General features: G+C 29.6%; 2 protein-coding genes across 2 annotated transcripts; one reads left to right on the forward strand and one right to left on the reverse strand.

The window, feature by feature from the left end:
* Window positions 1–499: 499 nt before the first annotated feature.
* LOC124498337 (uncharacterized) lies at window positions 500–20,422 on the reverse strand. The gene is made up of 7 exons (XM_075729776.1): window positions 19,054–20,422; window positions 17,979–18,692; window positions 13,397–14,096; window positions 4,032–4,487; window positions 3,827–3,918; window positions 2,486–2,728; window positions 500–2,347 (listed from the first exon to the last, which is right to left on the reverse strand). Exons 1-7 carry the CDS (start codon window positions 20,050–20,052, stop codon window positions 2,069–2,071), a joined length of 3,483 nt encoding a protein of 1,160 aa, XP_075585891.1. The 5' UTR covers window positions 20,053–20,422; the 3' UTR covers window positions 500–2,068.
* Window positions 596–1,912, forward strand: LOC124498619 (uncharacterized). Its single transcript, XM_047062407.2, has one exon. It carries the CDS (start codon window positions 596–598, stop codon window positions 1,832–1,834), a length of 1,239 nt encoding a protein of 412 aa, XP_046918363.2. The 3' UTR covers window positions 1,835–1,912.
* Window positions 20,423–20,599: the final 177 nt, after the last annotated feature.

Consider the following 20,599-nt stretch of genomic DNA (forward strand, 5'->3'; position numbering starts at 1 on the left):
TCACAACAATCACTTTATATTTATACATCAAGAAAGAGTGTAAAGAATGAACGAAAGCAAAAAAAAAAAATTTTTTTTGAGCGAGTTTATATATTTGATTATGATGATCAGATACTTTTTTTTGGAGGCTTGATTTGTAACAATAATATTTATATTTATATATATATTGATTGGCAATGATAAATAATCATTTCGTTGTCACATGAACAAATAAACAAAACAAAACAAAAAAAAAAATTTTATCAATCGCCAATACATTTGATTTTGCTACTTGTTTCTTAATGGTGAAGAAAGAAATAAAATAAAAAAAAATATTGTGGTAGAGAGTATCAATTTCATTCGAATAATTTTTATTGATGATAATTTCATCCAACTGATGATTATTATCCATCATCGTCAATGGCTAATAATATTGATCAGCTAATGTCTCATACAAAATGTGTAAAAAATCATCATCATCATGGCAATAAAATTTGGTATCATCAAATCATTTAAGAATTATTGGCTTTCTGTTTTTGATTCAAATTGTGATGATCATCGTATCATAGTTTTTTTTTCATTGAAAAATAAATTAAATTAAATTTTCATCATCATCATGTTTGTGGTTACCGGTCGTATTCTGTCCATAAGGACAAATTCTATTAGATCAATCATCCATCAAACATTGGCAAAAACATTATGTTCTTCATCAGCTGTGATCAAACGAACATCTTTGTATGAATTCCATTTGGAAAGAGGTGCAAAAATGGTACCATTCGCTGGATATTCGATGCCGATTTCTTATAATGATCTTTCGATTCGTGATTCTCATCTGCATACCAGTTCGAATGTTTCATTGTTTGATGTATCACATATGTTACAACTCGAACTATATGGTAAGGATCGTGTTAAATTTCTGGAAAAATTAGTTGTTGCTGATGTAGAAAATTTACCGATCAATGGTGCAACATTGACCTTGTATACAAATGCTAATGGTGGAATAATTGATGATTTGATTGTTAGTAAAAAACCCGATGCACTTTATATCGTATCGAATGCATCACGTTCAGAAGAAGATCTGAAACACCTTGAAGAACAAATGGCTCAATTTATTCAAACAAATCCTGGTTCCGATTTGAATATGAAAATATTGAATGATAAAAGTTTATTAGCATTTCAAGGACCAAAAGCAGCTGAAACAATTCAACAAAAACTTGAATCTGTTGATTTGAATTCATTGAAATTCATGAATGGAATAGAAACCGTATACGATGGAATACCCATCCGATTAACACGATGTGGTTATACGGGTGAAGATGGTTTTGAAATACAAGTGTCCAATGAACAGGCAGCTAATTTGGCCGATAAGTTATTACAACAACCGGTATCCAGATTAGCCGGATTGGGTGCTCGTGATTCATTACGTTTGGAAGCTGGTCTTTGTCTTTATGGTAACGATATTAACATGACAACAACACCTATACAGGCAACATTAGCCTGGACCATTGCTAAACGTCGTCGAACGGAAGCTAATTTTTTGGGAGCAGAAATTATTCTACAGGAAATGAAAGACAAACCTAAAATCAAACGTATCGGATTGGTTGGAGCCAAATCTGGACCACCAGTTCGTGCTGGTAGTAAAATTTATAAGGATTCCGTTATGAATGAAGAGAATTTAATTGGCAAAACAACCAGTGGTTGTCCATCACCATCAATGGGTCAGAATATAGCCATGGCATATGTGAAAAGTTCATCATCCAAAGTAGGAACATCATTATTCTGTGAAGTTCGTGGTAAACTATATGAATATCATGTTTCCAAAATGCCATTTGTGCCATCCAAATATTATCTTTAATAATTTAATTGTTTTTTCTTTGCAAAATTTTTAATTATGTGTTATCTGTACAAAAATAAATTGACACACAAACACATTTATGAATTTCGTTAGATATAATCATTGATTGATCCGATCATGTAACAAGCAGAAAAAAAAACAAAAGAATAACAAAAAAAAAAATACATTAGCATTGCCCATAGACAAATGATAATTAGGCAATAGATGTCACAGGTGGTGGCCATAGAATGATGATTAAGTGATGACAATTCCTTTATGAACACAGATTCCATGCTGAAACAATGTAGGCCATATATAACATTTGATCATATCGGATGCAGAATTCGAATCGATTGTTCGACTATGCCAATCTTGTCGAAATGTTTTTGTTTCAATATCTAATGTAAAATTTGCTTGTTGAACATTCAATGACCAACAAAGACGTACACATTGACGAATAAAATCCACTAATTGTGGACATTTTTCCAGGCACGGATAATCAAATAATGTGTCCCAAATTTGTGTACAAACACTCTAAATGTCATTAAAAGTGGAATGATAAATAAAATGAAAATGAAACGAAGAAAAAAAAACACGATTAGAATGTCAAAATAATAGAATGAAAAATCATCATCATGATCATCATCATCAATAATTATTATTATTACTCACATGAACATTAGGCTCAATATCAAAATAGGCACTAGTGATGCGCAGGTATTGACCAATCGTTGATTCGATTCGATCATGATAAAATCGTTGCAATTCTCCATTCTCATTATTAACATTCATAGTAGCAGCAGTAGTAGTAGCAGCAGCATCAGCAGCAGTTGTAATCATTTCCGATAATTTCAATAATTTTTGTAGATTTAAATGTAAATCTTTAAATGTTTGTTCAGTAGATCGATGAGCAAGCTAATCATGATACGTAAATCATTAGAAGAAAAAAAGAAGAAACATAAAAAGTGAAAATGGTATATCAATATCAATATCAAAAAAAAAAATTATAAATATACAATGAGAACAGAAAAAAAATCTAAAAATTTATTTATATCATTATCATCATTATTATTATATGAGTAATTTCTCTTCGAAAAAAACGAATTTTTTTTCAACAAAAAAAAATAACAAACAAATAGAATTTAGGGGCCACAGGATCTCATAGGATTCCCGAAGGGCTCTCTAGACATCAAGATATGGCCATTCAAAGAAAAAAAATGATAAAAAAAAGAACCAAAATCATCATCATCATCGTCGTCGTCAATATAGCTATTAGATTCAATTATTACACTATTCTATTGAATTATTAATGTCACCATTTCCTTTTCGTTTTTTTCTTTCCTCTCTCCCACTTTCTCTCTTTGCATTGGTGATATTATTATTATTAAATAAATTCCGTTCCTATTTTACCGACCAAGAGAGAGAGAGAGAGAGAGAAAACTGAAGCAGCAGTAATGTAACACAATATCTTTTGGTTCATTCGTTTGTTGTTTTTTTGCATCATCTTTACCACTGTAGTCGTTGTTCAGTTGACCAATGGTCATCATATAATAGTCATTATTATTAGACATTTTGTACTGGCGACTTTTTTTTTCTCCCGTCGGATTCATCATCATCATCATCATCAATGAAAAGTAACAAACAAAAAACAACAACAATCTACTACATACATAGTAGACATGATCACGTATCATTTTGGGCAATGATGATGATGATGATGATGATGGTTGTTGTTGTTTGAAAATGAATTTTGTTTTTTTTTTATTTTATTTTATTTATTTGACTTTTACTGCTTGTGCCTGCTGCTATTCCGATTGCCAACACCATCAACATCGTCTTCTTTCTCACAAACATACCATTTTACCGCCTATTTTTCCGATTCACCAAATTGAATGAGATATAATATTACATTAAATAAAGCTTATACTTGTGTGTAATAAAATGGTCCAAAACAAGAGTAAAATGAAAAAAAAATCACTTTTTTTTTGGAAAAAAAATAATCATTACACTTACCACTACTATTGAGAAGAGTAATTTGATTTTAAGCTCACTAGAATCTTTTAATTCATCAAATTGATCCAAGGCATCTATCACATCGACACGTACTATGTTATACGTACACGATATGGTCAATAAAAAAAAACGAAAAAGAAAATTACAATGATTTGTGATGTTTTTTTTTTGTTATCATCATCATTTTTATATAATTGAATTTTACCTTGTGAATAAAGATATTCATAATGGCGAACTAATCCATTTGTTTGATTAGATTGATCAAGATTTTCAAATTTAGATTCCATTCCATTACTTAATGATAATAAATGTTTTGATTGTATTGTAAGTTTTTCTTGTAGCTGTTTTTGATGCTGTTCCAATTGTTGTATACGTAAATGGGCCCATGAAAGCTCTGTACTTAATTTATGATGATTAAAATGATTATCATCACCATCATTATTATTATTATTATTGATATTATTAGCCATTGCTTTTCCATCAATTTCAATACGACAAATTGAATTTGAACAATGAGAATCAGTATTATTCATCACAGATGATGATGATAATGATGATAAACATATATGGCCACCACTATTTACTGTTACTTGGCCATCAAGTAATGTTGTACCATTTGGTTGACCAGTCATTATTGCAACACTTGGTTGTTCGATCATTTCTATAATTGATGAATGAAATAAAATGAAAAAACAGAAAAAATTCATTAGAAAAAAAACAGGACCAATGAAGACACATCAAGTGTCATTCAATGTAAATTATTTTTTTGACAAAATCCATTCGTCGCATCATCAAGCAATGATGAGAAGCATATACACACACACATGGTCAACAACCATAATTTTGTGGTTGTTGTTAACCCGATCCATATTTAAATGAATAAAAATGTCCCAAAATGAATCATCACCATTTGTGGTGATATTTTGTAATGGTGTGGTGTTTTTATTATGTATGAAACACTATTAAACAATATCATTCACCAACACCACCACCACCTAGTACGATATGGTCAGTTTTTATATTGAATAAAAATATCTATATGTTTTCCCTAGTGATTAATTAATTAATTTGACAACAATCACATGGTGTCAAATGTTGTTTTTGTTTTTTGTTTTGTTTTATTCAAAACGTTGTGGATGTACCGAAGTACTATTGGAATAGAGTTTTTTCTTTAATAATAATCATAACGGTTTCCATGTTTCATTCATTTTCCATATTTTGTTTTTTTCTCTCTCTCTCTCTCTCTCTAATAAAGTGACAAAAATGAATCCGTATGAATGGTAAATCCTTTACATCATCATCATCATCAACTGCTATAAAGTTAAAAATATGGAATACTTGACAGTGATATCTTATTATATGCATGTGTATATATAACATAACATTATTATTAATATATAAAGTTGTAAATGAAAAAGAAAGAATGAATATTAGTAATAGTACATATTTAGAACAGACACACACACGCACACATTACAAATTCCATATTCTTCAATAAATGTCCATTTTTTTCCTTACTTTATGCACAAAATGTCAGTCGTATTATATCAGTATTATTACAGTGTAGTGTATTTAAGTAACCGTGTAATAAACTTGAAAATCTCAGTGCAACACCAAAAAAAAAGAGGAAGAACTTACACACAAAAACGGTAGAGAATTTATTTTCAAATGCATAAAGAATATATATAAATCTTCATACTTACCTTGGTGAGAAAAAAGAAAAAAAACTAGTTTTCAATGAAAGAATGCAACCAGAGAATTGGCTATTTTTTTTATTTCTGTGAATTTAGTTTAACATTCGCATTCATTATTTTTTCAACATTTTTAAAAAGCGTGTTAAGCCATTCATTCCAATCATCAATTGTTTTCGTCAAGTTTTTTTTTTGATTCCAGAAACGAAAAAAAAAACTATCGCCCTTTTTTCCTTTCAATAACACAGAATTGTGAGGAAACACAAAATGGAAATTGTAATGAAATGGTGGTTGAAACAAGCAAGATTCGATACAATTATCTTTCAGAATTTAATTTACTCATTCAATCTCTGTCTATCTTTCTCTTTCATTATGGTCACCGACATCATTTATGTTGTTCGATGGTTCAAGTGTACAATTTTCAATAATACAACAGCAACAAGAACAAGAACAACAACAACAACAACAAAAAATGCAATGTAACAATATTGTGGCAATATTGAACATCAATTTTGTTGTTGTTGTTGTTGCTGCTGCTGCTCTTTTTTCGGAACCCTTTTTTTTCTTTTATTCAGAATTCTATACAGAAAAAAAATTCCAATCGAATAGATGATGATGATGATGAAAAAATCAATTCATGTTGTTGATTGATTTTTATTTCATACATGAATGAATTGTAAATGTGTGTGTGTGTGTGTGATGTTGTATGTTCAATAAATAATATTATTATTATTATTTCGTTATGTTCGTTTGTTTGTTTATATTTATATTATATTTAGGATTCTGTTTCTAGTTAGGACAAATCATCATCATCATCATCATCATCTCTATTAAAAAACCCAATGGTATAGTCAATATAAATCCATCAAATTCAATCGAAATCTTAATTAGTGAGATAGATGAAAAAACCAAAGCTAAAGACAGAAAGAAAGATGTATTATAAATTGCGAAATAGACAAGTGCAAGTGTACGTGTGTGTGTCTGAAACAGAAACATTTTTATTTCAACAACAAATCTTAATCGGCTTATAAATCAGTCAAATAATTTGATATAGTAGATGGATGTGTGTGTGTGTGTGTACCGGGCCTATGCAAAAAAAAAACAACAATGGAACCATGTTGTTGTTGTTTACAATATTTGTCTGTTTATTTTCAAGGTAAAACAAAAGTCTACCATTCCACTTACATTGTGGTCAGATGTTTGATGGTGGTCATAGCAAGAATTGTATAACAACAACAACAACAACAACCAGAAAAAAAAATCACTAACTCTTTACGCGTATATCACATCATTGTGAAATAATAATAAAAACGGTGCAAAAAAAATGAAATTCTATCTGCTATTTTTGTGATAAAAAAAATTTTTTTTTTTCATCAGTTTTTCATGAATTTTTGGCCTGTTTTTTTCTTTCATATCATCACCATTATCGTCATCATCATTTCGATGAGAAAAACGGGACCAGAATTTATGAAATAAACGAAAATCAAACGGTAAAATAAACGGTGTTCACATCATCTATTTTGGTCTTTTATTAGACTTATTCATCACTAATAAATCACTAACCATTTTTTTTTCAAAATTCATTCATTCACTTTTTTTTCCTTTCCAACTTCTCTTGTTTCATACACAGTTTCACAACTTATGAAACAGAACTACACCAGATCATCACCGGGCGCCATCATCATCAACATCAACATCAACATCTCTTATCAGTATTTTTGCAGTCAAACCGAGAAAGTAAAAGCAAAAAAAAAAATAACGGTAATGTTTGCCATCCACCGACACATACACATATACACTTTTTTTATTATTATTTTCTAGGGCTCCTGGGTTCCTTTGGTTTTCGTTCAAGTTTCTATTTTTGTTGTTGTTGTTGTTGTTTTGTTAAGTTTTGAAGCAACAAAAAAAATAAAACGATGAAAAAAAAAGGATGAACCTCTATAAATTTTGCTTGGCTTCATCATCATCATCATCATCAAAGGTTCAATGGCTATTCCATTCCTGCTGAAAAAAACTAGCGTGTTTTTTTTTACTTCGTTGTTATTGTTGAATTTCAACAACAACTATCAACTGAATGAATTGAATGAAATGGCTGACTGACTTCCGTCAGGGGAATTATATAACAACAAACACACACACATACTATGTATGTCTGCTAATAGGTTATATGTAATAGTAGGGTGACCATATCTCAAATTCATTCATTCATTCATTCATTGTGATTCTTCATTCTTCACAATGATGATGATGATGATTAAATTCTGAAATTCTGGTCATTTTCTTTTATTACATGAATAAATATTGTTCAAAATAAAAAAAAAGTGACGTATTTGTTGTTTTTGTTTGTTTTGTTTTGTTTTTTTTCTGAAAAAAATAAATAAACTTTGTAAAAACGAAAAACAAAAACGAAGAAACACACAAAGGTGTGTCTCACTGTAATCGTATGATGTTGTTTCGAGTTTTTGTTGTTGTTGTTGTTGTTGTTGAAACATTTTCATTGTCATCATCAATGTTGATTAGTACGAAATGATTAAATTTCAATTTCAATTGTAATTAATGATTATCATCATTAAAAAAAACGACAAAACAATCAGACAATCAGACAATAGTCAATTCTTTTTGGCAGAATTTAACAAATAAAAAAGTATAAGATTCTAGGTAGTTATTATTTTGTTTTTCACCCTTCTTCTATTGAGCAATCAAAATTGAAAATTGTACTCTCAATGAAGACAACAAAAAAAAAATACAGATTTTGATCACATTGTATGAACGTCGTTTATCTTTTTTTTTTGTTGGTGAATAAGATAGAGCAAAAAAAAAAGATAGATAGAATAATAATGAAAGATATATATCAATGAAAAGAGTGAAAATAGAATGGAAAATCGAATTTAGTTAGAGATAACGAAAAGAAAAATTCTTCATTGCAAATGAACAAGGCAAAAAAAAAATTGTGCGACAATGTGAATAAATTTTTCTTTTCTTTTTCTTTTTTTCTTTTTTTTTGCAATGAATGAATTTGTTTTGAGAAACGCAATAGTTTCTTGGAATCCATGAATGAGGTATTAATGTATGGTATTTATATATGGAAATTTGTATTATTTTCAAAATGATTTATATATGTAGAAAGAGCAATCATGGGATGAAATTCAATTTTTCTTCTCATTCTTCTTCTACTTCTACTGTGACTATTTTGTCATCATTCAAGATTGATGAAACAATCAAATGGTTTATAATTGTTTTTTTTTTTTTTTTTTTTTTGGTACAATTCAATGAATGAATGAAAGAAATTGGATCTTATTTTTCATGTTCAAAAATTTTGAATCGAATCAAATCGAATCGAATCAATTTCGTTTGTATTTTCCACCAAAAGGTTGTTGTTGTTGTAATGATGATGATGACGATTATCCTCCTTAATCATTATTATTAACATTAAAAAATTGAAAATCAAAGGAAGAATATGCAAATTATTCATTCTCATGTTATCATCATCAACATCAGCAACAACAACAACAACAACAATATTCATTGGGTAACGACGACGACGACGACTATAAGTATAATATAATAATTTACTTTAAATTGACTTTCGATTAGCTTTTATCGGTTATTTTTTTTCTTTTTCTTTCCGTTCCAGAATTATTCAGCTTGTGTGTGTGTATTTAGAATGGAATGAACAGCAATAACAACAATATTCTATATCATCATCATAATCACCAGCATCGCTAACAACACAACCGCAATAAGAAATAAAGAAGAAGAAGAAAAAAAAGAATCTTTAAACATATTCAACAACAGAGAATGTATAGAATAAAAGCATTGTGTGTGTGTGTGTTTTACAGTTTAGTTCTCTCTTTTTTTCTTATTCTTTCATTCACACACATACACACACACACACACACACACAACCCAATAATCTATCTATTCACGGTATATAATATTCAAATAACAATGAGAAAAAAAAATACAGTGGAAAACAATGTTCCACACACACACACACACACAAACGGAACAAAAAAAAGGAAACAGAAAAAAATTCTGGGTACACACATGAAGACAAGTACATACATATATCCTGTGGAAAAGATGGATATGGGAAAAAAAATATAACGAATGAGAATTTTTTTTCAATGAATTCACCATTCAAAACAACAACAACAACAACAACAAGCATCATCTCAAATACACATACGATATATTCATCACTGTTTATCATAGACAGACAGAAATACACACACCATTGTTATTATTATTTGGTGAATGGTCCAAAATGATGATGTTTTCGTCGTTGTCGTCGTCGTCGTTGTTGTTGTTGTTGTTGTTGTTGATGAAACATAACATTCCAATTAATAGATCCATTTTCAATTATAATATATTATTATGAAGAAAATTAATGGAAAATACGCGTGTTATATATGAGAAATTCGAATCTGAAATCAGTACTAGAAAAAATAAAATAAAATATAAAATGTCACGTGAAACAACACACATAGAAAGAATCTGTTCCACATATGTCATGTCATCTATATTACAAATAATTCTACATTCGAATCCGGAATTATCATGAATGAATAAATTAATGGGTGGGGAAAAAAATGATCGATCGTTGTACATATTGTAATATGTGATGACTTGATATTCGTGTTCATTCATAAGACACACATAGATCATCATCATCATCATCATCAATGACATATTTATATATACATTTCAAATCAGATTGTACCATATTATGTCATCAATAATATTCAAACATAAAATAAGGATGGAAGAAAAAAAAGGTAGAATCAAAAAAAATTGTAATACAGTAAGCAAGAAATATGTGGAGAAATATATGTTTTTTTTCTTTTTTTTTTGTTCAACAGAATAAATTGCCTGTCACCATATTTTTTTTTTTTTTTTTTTGCATGCATAGCAACTTGGTAGTAGTAATATAATAGTATATCGTTATATATGGATGGATACTAATAATAATAATAATAATAATTGCCAAATTCCGACGATTCCGACAATAAAAAAAAATGTTGTACTCATTATTATCATTATTATTATGGTATATGCACAATTTACAAATATTCGAACCAGAAAAAAAACAAATTTAGATGATTATTATAACCGGTAAATTCTGTATATTTTCTGTATAATAAATGATGAGCTATTATTCATATAATTCGGTATATGTTTTGTCTTGCCTGCCTACTTGGTTGTTTTGCGTTACTATCTATTAAATCTATCTATCTATCCATCCAAAATCTATCCATCTCGAATTGTGCGTGTGTGTGTGTGTGTGTGTGTGTGTGTATTATATATCGTTTTGATCGGTAATAAAAAAATAAAAATAATGATAATGATGATGATGATGATAATAATAACCAATGAATGGTCGTCGTCGTGGTTGTCGTCGTTTTTTTTTCGTTCGAAAAAAAAGGTAAAGGTAAAAAAAACTACTATATGTACTCTATGAAATGATCCGTAAAAAAAATTGGAAAATGAAAGGAAAGGAAACAAAAAAAAATTATTGATGATCAAAATTGACAATCTTGTATCCAATCATTTATTTATTTTTTGTTGTTGTAGAAAAACGCACACACACACACATACCGACTTTTCGGTAATACAGAAGCTATTTTTATTCATTTCAAACAATTATCTATGTTTTTTTTTCTTTATACCATACTAAAGTTGAAAAACATGAGAAATGGAGAGCCGAAAATAATCGGTTCCAAATCACATCCATTGTGTGTGTGTGTGTGTGTAACAGGAGCTTTCTTCTTTTTTTTTTTTTTTTTTTTTTTTTTTTTTGATTACCGACGACATATTTTTTTTTTTTGACCGAAAAAAAAATCGAAACCGAAAATTGATTTGCAATACATGATCCTCATTGGTTGGTTTTTATTTTGCCATTATAATGGTTTACAATAGAGAATCTGATGGTTTTTTTTTGTTTTGTTTTTTGTTTTGTTTATTTGTTTTTGTCATTAATCTGAAATGAAACAAAATGAAAAGATAAGCCGCATACATATCGTGAACATGAACGACAAACCATGCATGGTTCGTGACCATCATTCTTTCATATAGGAAACAAATTTGAAAAATTTTTTTTTCTTCTTCTTGAAAATTCAATTTTTTTTAGACGAAAAACAAAAAATTCATTGTCAAATTTCTCTTTTCTTGTTTCTTTGCTAGTTGTCGTCGTTGTTGAAAGATGGATTACCCGTGATCATTATCGTCATGGTATATTGAATGTTTGAAATTTTTTTTTTCGGTAAGTTTTTTTTCCATCTGATGATAATCGAATCGTCAAAAAAAAATTGACAGCTTGAAAATCCTTGAATTGTTATTTGAATGTGAATATAGTGAGAAACACACACATTTTCACATAAGAAAGAAAAACAATAGAAAAAAAAATAAGAGTAAGAACGAGAAGAAAAATCGTTCGCTAGCTATTTTTTTTCGATTTCCAGTTAAGTATTTCAAAGCAAAACAAGTCACGAATTGAGGATTGAAGATGAAAATGAAAATGAAAAAAGACTAAATCCCAATCACATCTTTTTTTCCAGGTGTCGAAAGACAATTGATTATTGCAAACATATAAAAACAATGAAAATCCAACAAAATTTCCTATTTCCTATTATTATTATTATTATATCAAATACGAAGCGAAAAAAAATTGAATCGAACAAAAAAAACGGATTCAATTTGATTAAATCAGATGAAAACATGATCTATACTTCGTTCTTATTACGTTATAACAGCAGATATGTTACAATTTTTACACACTGCAAGTGCTTTTGCATTGTATTAACAAACATTTGATAATTGATGCGGTAAAGAATTTTTTGTTTTGTTTTTTTTTCTTTTTTTTTAAAAAAAAGAAAAAATCAATTAATTGATCATTAAAACATTTAAACAGTGTCATAATACCGGAAATAGCGGTTCAAAAGAATGAAACTCTTTTCACACACATACACACACACACACACACACAAACAAAAAAAAATACAGGCTTTTGACAAAAAAAACCGTTTGAACCTTTTTTTTCGTGTGATAGTCATTTAGCATCATCATCATATTTAATATATATGCAACATAAACAACAAATTTATAATTAATGAGCTTAACCCTTTTTCAACCATGATGATGATGATGATGATGATGGGGTCTGTGTACAATACAATAAACGACAACAACGATGACGACAACGAATATACAAACAAATAAGCATCAATTCTCTATTGACTAGGTTTTTTTTCTATTCTACATGACTGGATTCATCAACTTTATATAGTGAACCACCACCACCACCGCCACCGACAAACCATTCGATAGTTTATTTCATTTTCGGAAGAAAAAAAAATCTTTTTTTTTCACCGATTTTTCGCATAAAGAAACAAAAAAAAATCATAGCGTAGAAATAAGTCTAACATTCTTGACTATTTCTATAGTTTCCAGTTATATGATGATCGTCATCATCATCATCATCATCGTGATGATGATGCTAATTAATGCAACAAACAAGCAAAAGAGTGAAAAAAAAGTTATCAACAAATTCTTTCTATGAGCCTAGAGAGAGAGAAAAAAAAATCATAAAAAGCAGACAAATCTCATCTTATTACCTTCTCTCTGTTTGTGTATCGTCGACCAGAAAAAAATAGAGGTTAATCTCGAGTGAAAGTACAATCAAACTTGGTAAAAAAAAATAGAGAAAACAAAAATGTTTAGCCAACTAAAGTTTCAACTAATCATCAATGCATAAAAATTCTTGGAGCAAAAAAAAAAAAAAAAAAATTTCCCATAAACCAAAATACATCAAAAACATCAAACGAATGATATGAAAATAAATGTAACATATATCAACAACAAAATAGTACAAATAACTTACTTGATTTTGATGATTGATGTATCGATTTAGTAGCAAGATGAATAAATGAATTTTCTGTTGTCGCTACTGCTGATGTGGATGTTAACATTTTGTTGTTATTATTATTATGGTTATTGTTATTGATTAATCTATTATTATTACTAGCCAATGGTGATTGTGTACTTATTGGTGACATATCAGAATCGGAATGATATCCAGAAATATCGGAAGAATCATCGGTTGTAACCAACATTGTCGATGATGTTGTTGTTGTTGTTGTTGCTGCTGATACTGATGCTGCTACTGTTGTTATGGTTGTTGAATGATGTTGTTGTTGATGGATACCATTTGGATCATCATTAACATTTGTACAATCGGCCAATAATTGATGTTGTTGTTGGTGTAATAAATTGCCTGTACATAATGTTGATGAACCTGATGAAGATGGTGATGATGATGACGATGATGATGATGATGTTGATGGTGATGATGAAGATTTTCCAACTATCGTTGCTGTTTTTGTTGTTGTTGGTTGAATTTTGACCATTTCATTACTATTACTTTTATCGGTAGCCAAAGTAAATGTCATCGCTGCTGGACATTGAGTTGTCATTAATATTTGTCGCTGCTGCTGCTGCTGCTGTTGTTGTTGTTGTTCAACATTTTCTTCATTTTCAATTGTTCCATTTTCATGTTGAATTTCTTTGAGAAGATTGAGCACCTATCAAAGAGTGAGAAAGGCCAGAAAACAACAAAAAAAACAAAATCATTTATACGGTTATGTTTTCTTTTCAAGTGTTCAAACATATGGTAATAATGGACAACATCAAGAAATGAAAAAGAAAGAAAAAAGTTTATACGAAACGAATGAATGAAAAAATTTAATTCGATCATTGATATTTTGGAATCATACATTTATTGTTTCTTCGGATATGGGTAATAATAATACAAACACACACACACACACACATAAACCAATGGAAAGTGGACCGAATTCCAATGGATAAAAAAAACGGTCATCATGATCATGTTCAATTCGTAGTCGTCGTTGTTGTTGTATTCGGAAAACAATAACCGAATATAGAATCACTAACATCAAGCTCGAATTGAAATCAATAAATCTCAATGAAATAAAAGAAATGTACGCAAAAAAAATCAATTAATTTTTGATCAAATCAATTTAATTTATAATGTGAAATTTAATTAATTTTTCAAAATTTTGATCAAAAAAAAACTAGATAAAGATGACAAAAAGAAAGGAAACTTAATATTTCAACCAATCGATGTTTATAATTTCATTTTTTTTTTTATTTAACACCAATGCCAACTCGATTATAATGATGATGATGATAAAATGACAATAGTCAATCTGGTTAATTGATCATTGAAAATTTCAAATAGTCAAATAAACCAAAGTATCACTGTATTTTCTGACAATTTTTTCCGTTCAATTGGTTCCGTGAATTTAGCTTCAGGGTGAAAGTGAGAGAGAGAGAGAGAGAGAGAGAGAGAGAGAGAGAGAGAGAAACGGTGGTACACCTCTGGAAATCTCGATCAAAACTCTAACTGCTAGTGTGTAATTGATGAATAATAAGAATTTATGACACAAACAAACACAATCCATACCTATACATACACACACACACACACAATTATCTAATCAATCATTTTACAATTTGCGAAAATTATGAAATTTATTTCAACAATTGTGTTCATTGCATCAATGAACACCATTTTCATCAATCTGTAAAGTCATCCAGTTTCGTTTCGGATAAAAACTTTTCAAAACAGTTCAAAAAAGTATGCAACTAACCGCTCTTTTTTTTCATTTCAATAAACTGATTAACAAGAAATCGTTTTTTTTCTTTTCTTTTTTTTTCCTAACAAATTTTCAACAAACATTATGAAAGTGTTGAAGCAGAAAATGTGGCCCAAATGAATTTCAAAGAATCATTACATTATATGTTGAAGCTAATCAAGATATGGCTACCATTAATCACTAGTTTGTAGTGGTAGTTGTTCTTGTTGTTGTTGTTGTTGTATTATCATCAAACATCATTTTAATATATTTTAATAAATTCCATTTTTTCATCCAGAATTTAGGAATAAATTTTTGACAGACTATGATGGTCAACATGCCAAAATTTTCAAATAAAACAAAAAATTTTTTCCAAAAAACTTGAATAATTTCAACAAAAAACATGGCAATACAATACAAATCATCACAGAAATCTTTTCAGGAAAAAAAACCAGAGCAACAAGTATATAATATTGATACAAAAACAATTGAATATTTGAATTAGTTCAATGAATTTCGGATCGTGTAACAGATGTGACCAATGATAATTACACCACCACCACCACCACCACACACACATTCAAAACATTCGAACAACATTTTAAAATCAAAAAAAAAAACAATTATAAAGCAGTTATATCGATTCATATACGACCTTCATCATCATCATCATCATGATTATGATGAACAAATAAGATTTAAAATCTCATTAACAAAAAAAAAAAAAAAAAAAAAATTCCACTGATGATGATGATGAAATTCATTCATCATCGACACACACACATACACACAAACACACACCTGCTCACACACATTCCTTCATTCGGAAATTATATTTTCGTTTATACAATAATAATCAATTGATGAAGGTTATGTTTGAAAAGTGTATAAAAATAGACTAAAATAAATGATTCTAAAAATCGGTATGATCATCGTCGTGTATCATTGTCAAATGTGAATTTGACAGCTGTTTTATTTTCCATCATCATCATCATCATAATTATTATTGTCATGATTTTATCAATCCAAACAGACAAAAATATAAATTAAATCGATGGCAAACTGAGACGATAATTTACTGTTTTTTCTGTGATATGATAATGGTCAAATGAAAAAGTTTTCAAAATTTGTTCAATACAATTAATCGATGATCGAATTTTTTTTTTGCGAATTAAATTGATCGACATAAATTGTGTAATATGGAACTGAACAAAAAACAAAACGATAGAAAATTATCATTTTACCGTAATAATAATAATATAATGTCGAGAAAAAAAAAATGAAATGAACAAAAGAAGCAACTAGACACACACACACAAAAAAAAAATCCTAGTAGGATTCATCATCTTTTCAGAAAGAAAGAATTTTTTTTTCTTTTTTTTTCATGACTAGAATTCTTGAATATCTAAACGGGTGTGGTACACACACACACATAGTTGTTGTTGGTTGTTCACTTTGTTTTCAAGTCAAGTGTGTGTGTGTCACTGCAAATATATGTGACCATATTCCTTTTTTTTCACATATTGTTATTCTGATTATTATTCTTGATGGTTGGTCTGTTCATGAACAGAGAATAGAAACCACAATAGATAGTATATAAACCAAGAGTAAAAAAAATGAATGAATGAAAGAAATTCTTTCGGAATAATCATCAAGCATTGACATATAACCATCATCATCATCATCATCAACGGTGAAGCCACAGAGAAATGAAAATTTTAGGGAGGACAAGCTAGCCAGGTTTGTATTTCAAAAAACCATATTTGTTGTCATTGCTATAACCGGAATCATATAACCATAGTGATGACCAGAAAATTTTTTTTTATTCTCGTTCTCATTTCATAATTCAATGATAGTCAATGATTTTTTTTTCTAGTGGTTTAACAAATCTAAATCTACAATCGCATTTATTATTTTGTTTTTTTTTCATGCCCATTTGAATTATGATGATTTAGAAGTTTTATCACATTTTATATATGACAGATGATAATTGTAGGACAAATGGTTAAAGATTTTGACTGTTTTCGAAAATAAAATGCCAAAAAAAACTACCTGAATTTTGGTAGTCTAGTGAGACAAAAAAAAACTATAATAATATTGGCACACACACACACACTACTATTCGAGACCAATTAATTTGACTTCCACTTATATTTTTCTATGGTTTCAATTTCCCCTCATTTTTTTTCTCGGTTATGTACATGCAATCCGAAATTGTGTGTATATGGGTACACACACACACACACACAGGATTCTCGTTGTTGTGGTGACACATACCCGAATAGTGAGTAAGTGAGGGAGAAACGATAAAACCAAACTGAACAATAATTTGCGTGAATATAGTAAAGTCAAGTATATGTGTTGTTGTTGTCGGTGTTGTCGGTGTTCCTGGAAACACATGCTAATTTTCGCCAATAAAATATCATCGAATGACTCATTTATCAACTTCCGTAAAATGAATTTCAAAAAAAAAACTAAATTATGACCTGACTTTTTTTTTCTAACCATACTTGCACACTTTTATATCATTCAATTGGGTGTGTACTGATGATGGGGGATGTAGAGCAAGTCGAATTTTTTTTTTGTTGTTGTTGGTCGAATATAGGCGAGTCTATTCTGGTTGATTTTAGTTTCTGTTTATTTGTCGGTGTGTGTGTGCCATTCTCTCACGCACATTATTGTTATTATCCAAATATACCAGAATGACTGACGGACAGGCTTCAAAACACACACAAAGACAAAACTAATAATAAAATACAGATCTGGATCCAAGAGTGAAATGAAAAAAAAACATTTGCAACAAACCTGGTTACAGCCATGAGAGAATCGCATTAAAACTGGTGCAACAACCGAATCACGTTCAAATTGATTTGAAAGTAACGTACGAGACTTATGATTATGAATGTTTGTTATTGTCGAATTTTGATTATGATTATTACTTGACGACGATAACGATGATGATGATGAAGAAGAAGACGATGAAGATGATGATGATGACGAACCTACAACAACACCATTAGAAGTACCATTGGAAGATGATGAATATTCTCGACTTAATTGTCCAAATTGGAATAATGTTTCTTTGTCATAATCGATACGTTTCTGTAGGATTGCTAGTAATATTTGCAATGAATGATTAGTACGAAAACAAGGTTCCAGAGCACATAATAGTGATCGATTTTTATTCAATCTATCTTGAATTTCTTCTTGTTTCAATGATAAAAGACGTTGATGTGAACTAAATGTTGGTGCTGGTCCTTGTGATAATGATCTTGTCACAGGACCACCATCTTTACCCATTTTATTTGTCGATGATAGTTCGTCAATTTTAGCGATAGCACCCTTATATTGTTGTATGACTCGTTCGAATTCTAATCGCAATGCTTCATGTAAATTCATTAGAGCATCATTAGAAGTGCCAACCAAGCCATGATGACCCATTCCTTCAACGGCTCGATCGATCAAGGCTTTTTTGATGAGCAGCTGTTTACGTAAACTAGGATCGGCGATAAGAATAACCTTAGAAAGCAAAGAAAAAAAAACATTAATAACCTATATAGAAATAAGTCAATCGAAACTCAATTCTTGAAAAATGTGATTAATGGCAACATCGTCATCATCATCATCATCAGTAATTAACGATGTGTATGTGTGTGTGTGTGTGCGATCATTAAACCCAAATATAACTGCATCGATAGATCTTTATTTCTCTCATTTTCACTTATTGATTAATGTTGAAAATTACCTTTCAAACAAACAATCGATTTTTTTTTTGGCATCACTATGACACCCATTCAATTCGAAATGGAGTCTAAATGCTAATGTTTGTTTGAATATTAAACAAACAAATAATATATAAATAGATGAATGAATTCTTTACCTTTAAAAGTTTTTTACAGATTGAGATCGATTCCTGACTGGATGGATGTGAATAAACATCGCATATGGCAAACATTCGTATCATATTCGATACAACATTTTCCGGATGTAGAAATTTAAAACCGAATGCCAATAGATCACGGCCAGAGAAGAATACTTTTGCATATAATGCATCCAATATTGGTAATGATGATGGTATCGCTTCGACAAACACATCGACAGGAAGATCAAGAACCACTGCACGAAATGTTGTATAAGGCAATCGAGATATAATGTTTGCTGCTTCACGATATTCACCCAATTCATATAATTGTAATAATCGTCTTATGGTCATTGTTGCATTAATCGAACATTGTTGTTCCAAAGAATGATCTTGTGTAGTTGATGATGTTAATTTTATCAGATTGTTGTTGTTGTTGTTTCTTACAGGAGCCATTATCGTTGAATTGTTTACATTAGCCATTGATTGCTGTTGCTGTTGTCGAATCATCACATCAGAATTGGAATAACATTGTCGTTGTTGTTGTTGTTGCTGTTGTAATTGATTGTGATAATGATGATGATGATAATGATGATGATTCTCATTAAAACTAGCTCGAATTTTAGCGAATTGTAAATCACAGTTATTATTATTAATTTTTCTATGTGGCAGTGTTTGTGAACGAATTGCCGGTGTCGATGATTGTTGTTGTTGCTGATGCTGCTGCTGTTGTTGTTGTTGTTGAATTCGAATGTTGGTAGCATTTGTCATTGCCATTAATGATTTTCCATGCAGATGTTGTTGTTGTTGTTGACGATGGTAACATAGATTTTGTCTTTGATTTTTATTAGTTGCTTTTGTTATTGTTTTTGATGCATTTATCATAAATTGATCATCATCATTATTATTATTATCATCTCGTTGACCACCCATTAATGGATCATTAACAACAACATTTGGTGGATGTGTATCATAATGTTGATGGTGATATCGATGACGATTATTATTATCAATCAACATCTTATTTCAAACAAATAAATATAAATAAATAAACAAACCAAAATTATTCGTTATTCTTGCCAAAAAAAAGAAGAAAAAGAACAACACATGGATAAAAATTAATGTCAATGATGATGATGATGATCAATTATTATTGAAAAAAAGGCCACAAATGTATGACAATGATGTTGATGATGATTCGATTTTCAAATTTTATTGATTACGATCATCAAAAATTGTTTTTATTATACACATGATGATTGAAAATGAAAATGAAAATGAAATCGGTACGTCCATGTATGTGTGTCTACTGCAACACACAATGACAAAATGATCCACAACGATCCAAAAAATACAGACAGATTTTTAGAACAGACCATCATCATCATCATCATCATCATCAGCAGTTGTATTTGGTTTGAACCGCGCAGGTGGTGCCGTGTGTGTTCATATACACACACAAATGTAGAATGTGAATGTGAATGTGATTTAATGCATCGTAATATAATATAACAGTAATGTAGTATGTTGTTGTATATGCACAAACATATACAACCAATATATATGA

Source organism: Dermatophagoides farinae, chromosome 3 (assembly GCF_024713945.1).
Source record: "Dermatophagoides farinae isolate YC_2012a chromosome 3, ASM2471394v1, whole genome shotgun sequence".
Taxonomy (NCBI): Eukaryota; Metazoa; Arthropoda; class Arachnida; order Sarcoptiformes; family Pyroglyphidae; genus Dermatophagoides; species Dermatophagoides farinae.